The sequence below is a fragment of the Panicum hallii genome, chromosome 1 (genome assembly GCF_002211085.1).
Source record: "Panicum hallii strain FIL2 chromosome 1, PHallii_v3.1, whole genome shotgun sequence".
In the NCBI taxonomy this organism is placed as follows: domain Eukaryota; kingdom Viridiplantae; phylum Streptophyta; class Magnoliopsida; order Poales; family Poaceae; genus Panicum; species Panicum hallii.
In genome coordinates this window covers 48,973,597-48,985,942 of record NC_038042.1, presented here as the reverse complement: position 1 = coordinate 48,985,942, position 12,346 = coordinate 48,973,597, and the positions used below count along the sequence as shown (strand labels likewise).

At 51.0% G+C, this 12,346-nt stretch overlaps 2 protein-coding genes across 2 annotated transcripts; one reads left to right on the top strand and one right to left on the bottom strand.

Moving 5' to 3' along the window:
• Positions 1–627: 627 nt before the first annotated feature.
• LOC112887084 (transcription factor bHLH128-like) lies at positions 628–5,894 on the bottom strand. The gene is made up of 6 exons (XM_025953206.1): positions 5,388–5,894; positions 1,979–2,304; positions 1,741–1,881; positions 1,580–1,645; positions 1,274–1,342; positions 628–1,142 (listed from the first exon to the last, which is right to left on the bottom strand). The coding sequence occupies exons 1-6, from the start codon at positions 5,680–5,682 to the stop codon at positions 1,095–1,097; spliced, it is 945 nt and encodes a 314-aa protein (XP_025808991.1). The 5' UTR covers positions 5,683–5,894; the 3' UTR covers positions 628–1,094.
• Positions 5,895–9,724: 3,830 nt separating this feature from the next.
• On the top strand, positions 9,725–12,217 carry LOC112888715 (leucine-rich repeat receptor-like protein FASCIATED EAR2). The gene has a single exon (XM_025955017.1). It carries the CDS (start codon positions 9,907–9,909, stop codon positions 11,752–11,754), a length of 1,848 nt encoding a protein of 615 aa, XP_025810802.1. The 5' UTR covers positions 9,725–9,906; the 3' UTR covers positions 11,755–12,217.
• Positions 12,218–12,346: the final 129 nt, after the last annotated feature.

The window sequence follows — 12,346 nt, the reverse complement described above, 5'->3', positions numbered from 1 at the left end:
GGGATGTATATGCATATTTGTATCTATGTTCGATGGCAGCTTCGGTCTGTAGAAGTTGACATGAGAAATCGGAATTCCCAAGTGGCTCAGCTGCTGTCATATGCGGCCGCAGCGCAGAGCACACGCATGATGAAGAACACGGACTAGTGCAGAAGGATCAGCCGATCAGGGAAGTGCAGGGAGCCTCCAAGTATAAACAATCGCAGATAATCTTATCCACAGACGCCGGAACTACGCCAGCGCACGGATTCGACCGGCGCTCGATCGGGCGTGCATCCGAACGTCCGTCAACCGTGAGTGCTTGCCGGGTGCGCGAGGCCGTCATGCATAGTAGCTGCATGCCAAGGAGCAAGACTGCACGAACGCCAGCGCAAGAGCATGCAGACGATCGAGTAGACTCCCCGGTTCAGACAAACAGACCTCCAGGTTCATCGCATAGTGCAATTTCAAGATGGAAGTGTCTGTTCTTTGGCTGTTACCTAGTTTAGTTTTAAACAGACTCCCCGGTTTCTGAAACAGCACTAAACAAAAATTTGGGCGTTTTTTAATATGGAGCTGGCTGTTCTTTAGGTGACTTATTTTCGCTTAATCCATAATAGTTCGCATTATTCATCCATTGGGACAACATTCAATCAAACAACACATTTGATCCATCATCCATATACAAGATCAATGACCACGCACAGAAGCAATTTGCTCTTTAGAGAAAAAACCAGGTGGCTTACAAATAGCAAAACTGTTCTCAGATAGACTAGAAAAGGATCTAAAATCCAAGTTAAAGATCAATCAGAAACACACAAAAAAGAACAATCAAAATATCAGAACAGAAATTCTGCCCCCCCTTTTGCACTGTCTAGTACAGTTGACCACTATTTTTTCTGAAAGATCAGTTGACCACTATTAATTGCCTGGTTGTTGATGTGTGTAGGTCATGCATGCACAACTGCACATGCACCCATTCGACAGCATATGCATGCGCCATCGACGCTCCCATGCGCTAACTAAAATTCAGGACTCCCCGCAGAGAATCTATTGATGAAGATGTTAACCGCTGCTTCATCCATGCATGTACATCTATAGAGAGGCATCGATCGTCAGCGCTTCCTGCAGCAGGTGCACTTCTCCTGCTCGTGTTTCAGAGCCTGCAGAGTGCAGACAGGAACAGGATTCAGTAAGCCTCACGGATCAAAATATCAGGTTGCCTTTTGTGTGAATATTTCGAAGATGGCCGCTTGTGATTGTGATCAGCCGGAAGTTGGCCGTGCACGCGTACCTGCAGTTCGCTCTGCAGGCCCTTGATGTGCTCAACTGCGAGGTCCAGCATGTCGGCAGTGCTCGTTTGCTGTCGCACCATTGTAGACAAAGATGGATCACTTCATCGGTCAGATTTTCTTTCGATAAGTATAGTGAATTAGTGATCAGTATTCAGTCAGTAGTCTACTTATATATTACCAGTCGCCTCATGGATGATACACCTACGGGAGAACTTTTGCACAAGGATCATGGACGCACAAACCAGGATGCTAGATAGCTATACGTAGTGACGTCGTAGATGGAGTCAGACTGTCAGAGAAGTTACCTTGTCCATGTTGGGCACGAGCTCCTGCAGCTTCCTGAGCTTCTCGCTGATCCTCGTCCTCCGCTCCTGCACCGAACGTGGGCGAACATTTCAGCAGAGGAATCTGGGAATCCATCTAGCTAATGGAGATTCGATTCGTGTTCGTGCGTGTACGGACGCACCCTCTCGGCGATGCTCCTGGGGTGCGTGGCGCACCCGCGCTTGGCGCGCACTTTGAAGGGCACCTGGTCCTGCTGCAGCTGCATGTACCTGTCCATGCCCGCCGCCATCTCCAGCGCCGTGCCCGCCATGGCGCCGCTGTACTGCACCGCACACAACAACAGATCCATCAAGCACGCAAGACCAGGACGAATCATCACTTGATGCCGAGACGTGTGTACGTGGTCGCCGCCGCCGTACCTGGGAGTCGTACGCGCCGAGCGTGGCGATGACGTCCCTGGACTCCTCCCACGGCCCGACGATGGAGAACCCGCCGGAGAAAGAGCGCGCCGCGCCGCCGCCGCTACTCGCGCCACCGCGGTCGGCGCCGACCAGGCCGGCGGGGAAGGCGCCGTCCTCGGAGATCTGCGAGAGGTGGCCCCCGGCGGCGCCGCCGTCCTGCTGCGGCGGCCGGGTGAAGTTGAGCTGGGACGGCTTCATCTTCCTGCCGCCGCTGCCGCTGGCCGTGGATGGGTGATGCGCCTCGGCTCCACCACCGCTGCCCCCGGCTTTTGAGCTCGGATACCCTGCGTAGTTCATCCCAACCGGTCGCGTATAAAATTCGTCAAATTGCCAAAATGGTTGATGCGTGCGCTGAACCAGCGATTAACAAAACCGACGGAAATGTGGCGAATGGCGAGTATAGTAATAAACAAATTAATAAAATGCCGCTAAGGATCTTACTAGATGATGATAATATAGTATTGCAACAAGAGATCTGAATTTATAATTCCGTACTTTGCCAAGAACTTGTTTGTTTTGACATACATTCTGTCTACCTCCTATTCGTCAAGAAAAAGTGATCTGAATTTTGCAATCCCGTACCTCTTCAAGTAGGAATTTGAATTCTCTCTCGTACAAACTCCATATAACTTGATTATTTTTCTGCTGATGATGATGGAGAATCTTATTCTCTTCAAAACAGTTTTTTTACATGAATTCTCTTCAAAAGAGTTTTTTTTTATGTGAATTCCCTTCAAATTAGACAGGGAAGATCAGAACAAATGGAAGTCGTCGGCCAATAAGAAGCTCGCGAGGGCACGTGGGTCCAGCGTGGACGTTAGCAGCGCACAAAGCGCCAAGGCACTTTGCAAGTGGCATCTAGGTTACTATTTTTAGCAAAACGGCCGTGACGTCACGGTGGAGCCGTCAGCTGAACCTGGACAGGAGACAGCGCCGGGCCCACCGCAGCCAAGTGGACGCGCCATGTGGTCCTGCCTTATTTGATTAAGGCAAGTGGCCGTCTTGGTTAGGGTTTGGGGGCGCTAATTAAGATCCATTAATTAGCTAGTACGCCTCATAATTTAGCAAATGGCCAATCTAGACCAGAATCTAGACTCCCCGTTCAATCCACTTCACGAGAAATACCAGTATTAGCCAACCTGCCACGTGGGACCCACTTGGGTAGCAATGACCGTGTCGAATGAAAGTATCGTTAGCCATGAATACGGTTTTGCTTCTCTTTTAGACACTTTTTTCAGGACATGTCAAACGATGCCATTTTGGCCGTCTCATGGGTAGCATAGTAAGATCGTACTACTAATTAATTAAAGAGAAAGTAAAGGTCGTCTCTTTATTTGTTAAAGAGAAAGTAGTAATAATGATTTTTGTGTGTGTCTCCAAGGGTGGGTATATTGTATATATAAAGACATCTAACATACAAACACTATGTTGTATGGGTCGTCTCTTACTTTAGCTAGAAGACAATTAACTTTAGACAATGAAACAACATTTTGCTTTACATATATAGAACAAACCCAATTCTATATGCACACACACACACACACACACACACACACACATATATATATATATATATATATATATATATATGTGTCCTTAAGATTTTGCACCAAGCATTCTTTAGGATTTGCATACGTAGGTTTTCTTCAAGTAAGTGCATGCTCTCTTTTTTCGGGAAGAATTAATTCGAAGAATCATGAGAGGAGAAACAATGATCTTTGGCCATTATTTAACAAGTGAACTTTAGCAAAACGGCCAATTAACCATAGAATAAGCCAAAACTGATAAGTGCATGCATTATGTTGAGGAAAGAAATTGTGGCAAAATGGATGGTTTTCTTTTCCGCCTAAATTAAATAAAGGAGATCGGGTCAACATCAACTCATCATGCTCCTCCACTAGCATATATTCAAATTTATTGTGGTTTCCATATATAGTACTCCAGTTAAGGATGTACTAATGGTTCCCTTATCATGCTATATACATAGAACGTAGGCTTTAATTGGGGAAAAGTTGTGGTAGGTTGGAAGAACCCAGCAACTTTATATATGTTTGACTCTAGATAAATTCAACAAATAGACTATTTCCTTGTGATGCGGTGAAGAAAGAAGCCAATGAGCAAAGGAAAGGGTTAACCTCGACCAACTCATGCTCCTCTCAACTAGGTATATATAGTACTCCTGTGTATCCAAAATTATATATGTGTAGCACTCTCTGGCAAAGGATAGACTATACATAATCATAATGACTTTGCAACTAGTCCATATTAATGAATGGGTAAATGAAAGGTAACGATGCGAAACACATCAGCGCGGTGTGAAAGTGGCTAACAAAAACTAAGTAATATTAGCAAGTAGGATTATAGAATGAGACATACCATAGATATGTGAAGACAAAAGTACATGTAAAAAGAATAAAAGTGCGGCTTTCAAAATCTGGGGGCCCATATTTCACTATCGAGGAGACCTTAATAGGGGAAAACGCCTATACGTAGCACCGTCCCTTAGTTTTTCATCCCCTGGCAAGTTTGTAGAAGTGGTCTACATCGAAATGGCGAACCATATGTATACAATATAAGGGGGCAAAACCATCAAATTATTTGCACATTTGCAGCTTTGAGATTGGGTTGAAATATGTTGTACTCTTCAGTGGGTAAAGGTCTGTAATTTTATGCTGAAAAGTAGTTAACTCACCATATCAACCATCATATATGACTGATCTAAGGCTTCTTAGATAATGTTAAATGTAACTACGACAGAGTTGCCCGGTGCGTGCTCTCTCCATGGGGCCATGGCGAGCAAAAAAGCCGCGCATATGTGTGTTTTATGCAAACCGCGGCTTGGCCTCATCTAGCAAAATTTCTGTACCTGCTCCCCTACTTTAATCGGCCAAAACAGGCAGGTAAAGTTGGGGCAGTGCACGACACGGAACAAGTTGCATCAGCTGATGAGCTAGTGGCCGGTGCACTAGAGGATTCCCCTTGCGGCGCCTATCGATGGAATCAGAGCAAGCAAGATCGCGCCAGCAGCCTGATGCTGCTTCCTTCATCATATCTTCCGCAGGGAAACGTACGAGCAAGAAACATCGCTCTCGAAAGAGATTTCGATGGATGCATGAATTGAATGCCGCCATTAATTAGCTACAGGCATTAGCCATTGCTGTTGGTTTCTCGCTCTGATTATTACCGTGCGACAGAAATATAATCAAGCAGGATTCGTGGCGGAAATTGAAACTGCGTGCCCCGAATTTGACATGGTGAAATTGAAAGGAGCGAGACGCATTTGGAAATTCGATTGAAATAAAGCAGGCGGTAATACTAGTAGGGCTGATGCGTTACGAATCAGCGGGTGGCTGGCTTGTTGGCTCACCGTTGTCCACCACGAGGTTGGAGAAGAAGCCGGCCGGCGAGCTGCTGTGGCGCGCCAGCATGTCCATGGACCCGTCCTGCTGCCTCTCCGCCGCGTCGCCCCCGCCGCCGAGCTGGTGGTGGTGACGGTGGCCGCCGCCGCCGCCGCCGTGCCCGTGCCCCAGCGAGATGTCGCCGCCGCCGTACCGCAGCCCCGCCGCCGCGCCCCTCTCGCCCGCGAGCTCGCCGCGCCCGCCCGTCGACGACGAGGGCGACGGCTCCCCGCCGCCGCCTCCGACGGGCAGGAAGCGCCTCATGACGCGCCGCCGAGTGCCGCGACAACGACCCCCCTCTCTCCGGAGCCCCGGCCGCGAGCGAAGCTTCGACTTCGATCGGCTAGCTGGAGGGGGAGGGGCGGAGGGGTGCGGTCGGCAGAGCGAGCGGGAGCGGGACGTGGGTTTTGGCTGGTGGCGCGCGTGCGTTCACGCGTAAAACTACGGCAACTTGGAGGTGGGGTGGGCGTGCAAGTGGGAGGGAGTGGTGGGCTTAAAAGAGGAGGGGGCGGGCGGGGGGAGGGCGGAGGGCGGAGGGCGGAGGCCGCGATTGGTTCTCGGGTTTTGTGGCGGGGTGCCGCGCGCGGGGACCGCCCGCCCGCCCCGGGTAGCTAGGCCTAGGGTAGGTAGCTGCAAGTGGAAACACCGGGGGCATCTCTTCGGGCCTCAGCTGCTGGTCAGCTCGCGTTGGGTTGCCCGAAGAAGCAAGGAAGGGGAAAGGCCGGAATGCCGAGTGGATGAAAAGGTTCCCGTCGCCGGCTGCTGATAGGTCCGGTTCAACTGCAAGCAAGGGCGTCTACTCTGCGCTGCACCTGCAACCACCTGAGGCAGTGCTGCCAGTACGCAACTACACATGATCTAATAAAGCTCCTCGCCAGCCGATGCTTGCACTGCATTGCTTGTATTAGATTTTAATTTGGTGGATTATTGCCCGAGGCGCTCCGCGTTTGGCTGGTGTTCCTGCTGGCTCGGTTCCAGCATCGTCATCGGGTGCTCCCTCCTTTGTTTCTCTCCGAAATCCGAATCGGCGCTGCATACAAAAGAGTCAGATGCACAGATAGCACGAGCACGGGTACACTTAGGTGCGTCATCTCTCTAGCTGTTCATCGCTTAGATGCACTAACTTCACGGTTGGGTCAGCGGCGGCGACAACAAACCGCACGAGATTGGCGAGGACACGGTCTTCTCCTGAGAACCTGCAACAACACAGGTGGGGCAGACAAAGGTTGGATCACGCGCATTTAACTCTCCTACCAATACAAATTAAAAGTCCATCCGAACACTTCGACCTATCCGGTCCTCCGTGGCATCCGAATTCCGATCCAAGCCACGATGGATCCACCAGGAGCGATGCCACATCGATCTAGCCTTGTGCCTACCCACCATGCTAATAAAAAGATTATCAGTAACCTGACCTATATTCACCATGGATTGCTAGAAAATTTGCAGATTTTTTGAGAAGTGCACCGCAACAATCCTAGCGCCAGCTTCGGCACTGCAAGCCACGATGGGTCCTCGCGGATATGCTAGGCTGGCCAGTACCACCACCTGACGAGGCTGCCGCCGAAGAAGGTTTTTGCAGTCGCCCGGTGGATTCCCCCGGCCTTTGGTCCTCTTTAGATGCCCGTTCCACGAGAAAAAAAAAATGCTGCGACTGTCTTCGCTAAATTGTACCACAGTTCTGCTGATCCCTTCTCCCGATCGGGAACTGATCCATCGGCTTCAATTCGACTATACTAGTCGGCACACACAAGAGCTCGTCAGCTGCGAAAGGGATGGGGCAGCATGTGGGCGGAGTCTTTTTCATTCCTGCGCGCGCGGGGTTCCAGTCGTGGTCGCCGCGGCATCCATCCTATGTACATGTACCAGCAGCAGCTAGGCAGCTAGCTATGCGCGCGCGCGCGCATGCCGGGTGCGGCGGCCTCCAGAAAGATGCCCCGGGGGCGGGCGGGTGCATGAACCTGGCGGGGATCGGAGCCCGCGCGGCGCCTGCAGCGCGCCCTTGTTTATCGCCAAGTTGCGCGATACTTTTATCCCTCCCACTGCACGACGTCGCCGTCCGGGAAAACCAGCTCGGCGGCGGCGGCGTGCGTCGGCGACACCCGTGGGCGGGCGGGCAGCCTCGACGTCGAGGCGCAGCTGCTGTTGAAGAGGTCGGCGTCGACGGCGACTTGCGCGCATGTCTCGTCGTACAGCTGATCTCGATCGGCGTTGACGATGAGCGGATCGATGAGACGACTGCTAGTAGATAGACCAGTCGACCATGCTCATTAACATGAATAATAATTTTTCATTGGTTTTTTCTACTATTCGAATGACCACGCAGTTCAAATTTAAATTATTTAAAAAATTCAATAAAATAAAATAAATTGTCAAAATATAGCAAACACTCGATAAATGAACCTAAATTACATATCTTGTTGAGGTGAATGTAGTATGGCAATAGAAAAAATTTTAGACAAAATAAAAAAAATATGTATATTTTGCCGAGTGTCTTGCCTAGGCACTCGGCATAATGCCTTTTTGCCGAGTGTCTTGGACTAGGCACTCGGCAAAGACTCACGCTGTTAACTACCGTCACGTCCTGGCACGCTTTTGCCGAGTGTTTTATTGTGCCGAGTGCCAGACACTCGGCAAAGGATGAATTTACCATGTGTTTTCCTCTGCCGAGTGCTGCACTTGGCAAAGAGGATTTTTGTCGAGTGGCCGATATTTTGCGCTCGGTAAATCTCTGGACACTCGGCAAAGTCCTCATTTCCGGTAGTGATCGGACTAGGCCAGCTAGAAAAGAGCAGGGGCTGCGCGGTCACGGCGTCGTCACCACCGTACGACCAGTCGGATCTTGGATAGAAATTAGTCTATATTTAATATTTATAATTATTATAATATCCGATACGATAGGATTAAAATTTAATCGTTCGAATGCGAACAACTCTTAGTCACAAGCGTGACAGAACTCCAATAGCTACCCGACGCGGCCCACTGTCGACGGCCGCCGGTTCATCGTACTATGCTAGCAGTAGGAGCTTATTTTCAATTGTCTTCGCCGGTAAACAATGTCCAGTGGAGAGGTAGGTAGTACAAGCTGTCTGCCTGTTTCTGCCTTTCCGGTAAACAAGAGACGCTAACAGAATGGACCGGCCGAGCAGGAAGCAGGCTGTTGATGAGCGTTTGTTTTGGGCATGCTGCCTCGCATGCAGGCGTGCTTTGCTTCCGGGCTCCTTTTTGGCCCACGTGTTCCATGATGGGCTGGGCCGTAGATTCCTCAGGCCCATTTTCGCAGCGACATATGGCACGTGATATGATTTTACTAAGAAAAATGTTCCGTGTCTATCGATGTCGCCAACTCGCCGTGTACTCCAACTTACGTAAGAAAAAGAAAAGGTTGAGTTGAGTAGCCCATGAAATATTCTGGGGGTTACGCTCGCACTTCAGTGGTAGGGTGTGTTCGTTTCGTAGGATCTAAAGTTTAGACCCGTCACATCAAAGAAAATCTTGTCATTTAAATTTAAAAGTATTAAATAAAGTCTAATTACAAAACTAATTACAGAACCCCAAGGCTAATTCGCGAGACGAATCTAATGAGGTATATTAGACTATGATTAGCGGATGATTACTGTAGCATCACTGTGGCAAATTATGGATTAATTAGGCTCATTAAATTTGTCTCGCGAATTAGCACCCATCTGTGCAAAAAGTTTTGTAATTAGACTTTATTTAATACTTCTAAATGATAAGATTCTCTTTGATGTGACGGGTCTAAAGTTTAAAGTTTAAAGTTTAGAGGGTAGGAAACGAACACACTCTTAGTACTGGTATTTCATTAATGAGAATACTGTATGATTGTCACAGATAAACTCTTGGTGTTTTAACCCATACTAGTCAACGTTACAAGATGTCAATGTCGCCAACGTTTGGGACCAAGTTTCAACAGTTTTACGATACCGTTGCTGGTCTTTTACGTAGTCCTTTTTTTGCTCTCTCTGATTACATGCTTACACTTCACCAACCCTCCTGATCAAGGCTCAGGAAAAAAGAGGACGCATTCTACATGCAAAGATCTCATTGAGGCTTCAGCTTAGCTTCTGGGGGGAGATACAAGAATTCTTCCTCCCCGGGTTGTTACCTGCCCGTTTTGACAAATCCAGTGTCGAAACACTTCCACACTTCTTTTTTTTTTTAACTTTACTGAGCCGAGAAGTCCCCGAGAACAAAAGCATGTTCAGATCTGAATTCTACAGCTTCACCATCGGAGATCGGACATTCGCCGGCCCGCGGGCCGCGGCCGGACCCAGCTAGATTCCTCCGCCCGCCGTCGCCACCTTTTTCCCCGAATTTCCACACGCCCGCACACACTGCCTCGAGTCACTCGGCCGCTCCACTCTCACACGCCCCGAGTTCCGACCACCTCGCTCCGCGACCGCGGCCGCGCCCAAACCCCGCAAAAAACCCTAACCGCCCAGCCCCACGCCGGCCACCACCACCGCCATGCCGACAGCTTCCCACCACCCCGTCCCTCACCACCGCCTTCCCACCTTCCTCCTCCTCCTGCTCCTGCTGGCCTCCGCGCCCCGCCTCGCGGCCCCCGCCTCCACCGACCGCGCGGCGCTCCTGGCCTTCCGCGCGACCCTCGCGCCGCCCTCCCGCGCCGCGCTCGGCTCCTGGCGCGGCCCGCTCTCGCCGTCCTGGCGCGGCGTCTCGCTCCACCCGGACGCCGCGCCCGCCGCCGCCCCCGCCGTCGCCGAGCTCGTGCTCCGCGGCCTCAACCTCACCGGCGCGCTCCCGGCGGCGCCGCTCGCGCTCCTCCGCCGCCTCCGCGCGCTCGACCTCTCCGCCAACGCGCTCTCGGGGGAGCTCCCCTGCTCCCTCCCGCGCTCGCTCGTCTCGCTCGACCTCTCCCGCAACGCGCTCACGGGGGCCGTCCCGACCTGCCTGCCGTCCTCGCTCCCTGGGCTCCGCGCCCTCAACCTCTCCGCCAACCTCCTCCGCTTCCCGCTCTCCCCGCGGCTCTCCTTCCCCGCGCGCCTCGCCGCCCTCGACATCTCCCGCAACGCCATCTCCGGCGCCGTCCCGCCGCGGGTCGTCGCCGACCCCGATTCCTCCGCCCTCCTCCTCCTCGACCTCTCCCACAACCGCTTCTCCGGCGAGATTCCCGCCGGGATCACTACCATACGGAGCCTGCAGGGGCTGTTCCTCTCGGACAACCAGCTGTCCGGGGAGATTCCTCCCGGAATCGGGAATCTGACCTACTTGCAGGTGCTGGATTTGTCAAATAACCGGTTGTCCGGTGCGGTGCCTGCCGGGCTTGCAGGCTGCTTCCAGCTTCTGTACCTGCGGCTTGGGGGGAACCGGCTCTCCGGAGCGCTGCGGCCGGAGCTCGACGCACTTGATAGTCTCAAGGTTCTAGATTTGTCGAACAACAAGATATCTGGGGAGATTCCGCTGCCGCTGGCTGGGTGCAGGTCTCTGGAGATAGTGGACTTGTCGGGAAATCAGATCAGTGGGGAGCTCAGCAGTGCTGTGGAGAAATGGTTGAGCTTGAGGTTCTTGTCGCTGGCTGGTAACCAGCTTTCTGGCCAGCTACCTGATTGGATGTTCTCGTTTCCCCTGCTCCAGTGGCTTGATCTCTCTGGCAATAAATTTGTGGGTTTCATCCCAGATGGTGGGTTCAATGTCAGTGCTGTGCTTAACGGTGGAGGTGGTCAGGGGGTTCCATCAGAGGGTGTTCTTCCACCTCAATTGTTTGTGTCAGCATCTGTGGACACGATGTCGTGGCAGTTGGGTCTGGGGTATGATCTTCAGGCAACTACTGGGATAGATCTGTCAAGGAATGAACTCCATGGGGAGATACCAGAAGGGTTGGTTGCCCTGAAGGGACTGGAGTATTTGAACCTCTCTTGTAATTACTTGGCTGGGCAGATCCCTGCAGGGCTTGGGGGAATGGGGAGGTTGCATACGCTTGACTTCTCACATAATGGGCTGTCAGGGGAGGTGCCTCCTGGCATTGCAACCATGGCGGAGCTTGAGGTGCTTAACCTCTCCTACAATAGCCTGTCTGGGCCTTTGCCAACATCGAAGTTTCCAGGAGCATTGGCTGGAAACCCAGGAATATGCACTGGTGAAGGGTGCCCTGAGGATGCAAGGATGCCGGAAGGGAAAATGGAAGGAAACAATCATCGTGGTTGGCTTGGTGGCTGGCATGGAGAGAATGGATGGGTGTCTCTTGGTGCATTCTGTATCAGCACGATGACTAGCTTCTATGTATCTCTGGCAACCTTGCTATGTTCCCCTAAGGCAAGGAACTTTGTGTTTCGGCCTGTGCGGGTTGAGTATTAACAATAGAGAGAAAATTTCCGAAATTAGGGTGTACAGTAAATAAGATCTCTGTGAAGTTCGAGTGACTGTAGTGTGCAGATGATTTCCAAGAAAGATGATACAGATATCTTCGGCCAAGAGGTGATGTCTGATTGCTCCAGAGATTTGTAGATCAGGTTCCAATGTATTCGCATCTGTTGTAGAATGCAATCATGTGCTGGTGGTATGCCTGCCATGTTTGAGAGGATTGGGCACCAGTTTCCGCTTGATCAGATCATTGAGTCTTGGTACCAAGGAGGCAAGGATGCACATAACTAGGTGTTGCATTAGCCACAATCGGAGTTGTTGTACTGCGAGCAAGTCCATATGTAAATACGCTTTGTGGATTTTCAGTCCCGTCCAGTTCAAAACCGGTCGTGCTTGTAGTGTTGTTGAGCTACTGTTTATATCAATTTAACGGCGTTCAATATATGATTTCTGCTTAGTGCTGTCTGTATCATCTGGTAAATTGGGAGTGTGTTGTTCACTTAAGTATAATGCCCATCACTGCGACCATGATTGTGCTAGATATTATTTGTTGGTGGCCTTCCTAACTACTTTTACTGGTAAATGG

Coding starts and splice junctions, on each gene's coding strand:
- LOC112887084 (XM_025953206.1), bottom strand. CDS start 5,682: ATGAGGCGCTTCCTGCCCGTCGGAGGCGGCGGCGGGGAGCCGTCGCCC. Junction 1,882..1,978: donor TCGGCGCGTACGACTCCCAG/GTACGGCGGCGG, acceptor TGTGCGGTGCAG/TACAGCGGCGCCATGGCGGG. Junction 1,343..1,579: donor TCGTGCCCAACATGGACAAG/GTAACTTCTCTG, acceptor ATGGTGCGACAG/CAAACGAGCACTGCCGACAT.
- LOC112888715 (XM_025955017.1), top strand. CDS start 9,907: ATGCCGACAGCTTCCCACCACCCCGTCCCTCACCACCGCCTTCCCACC.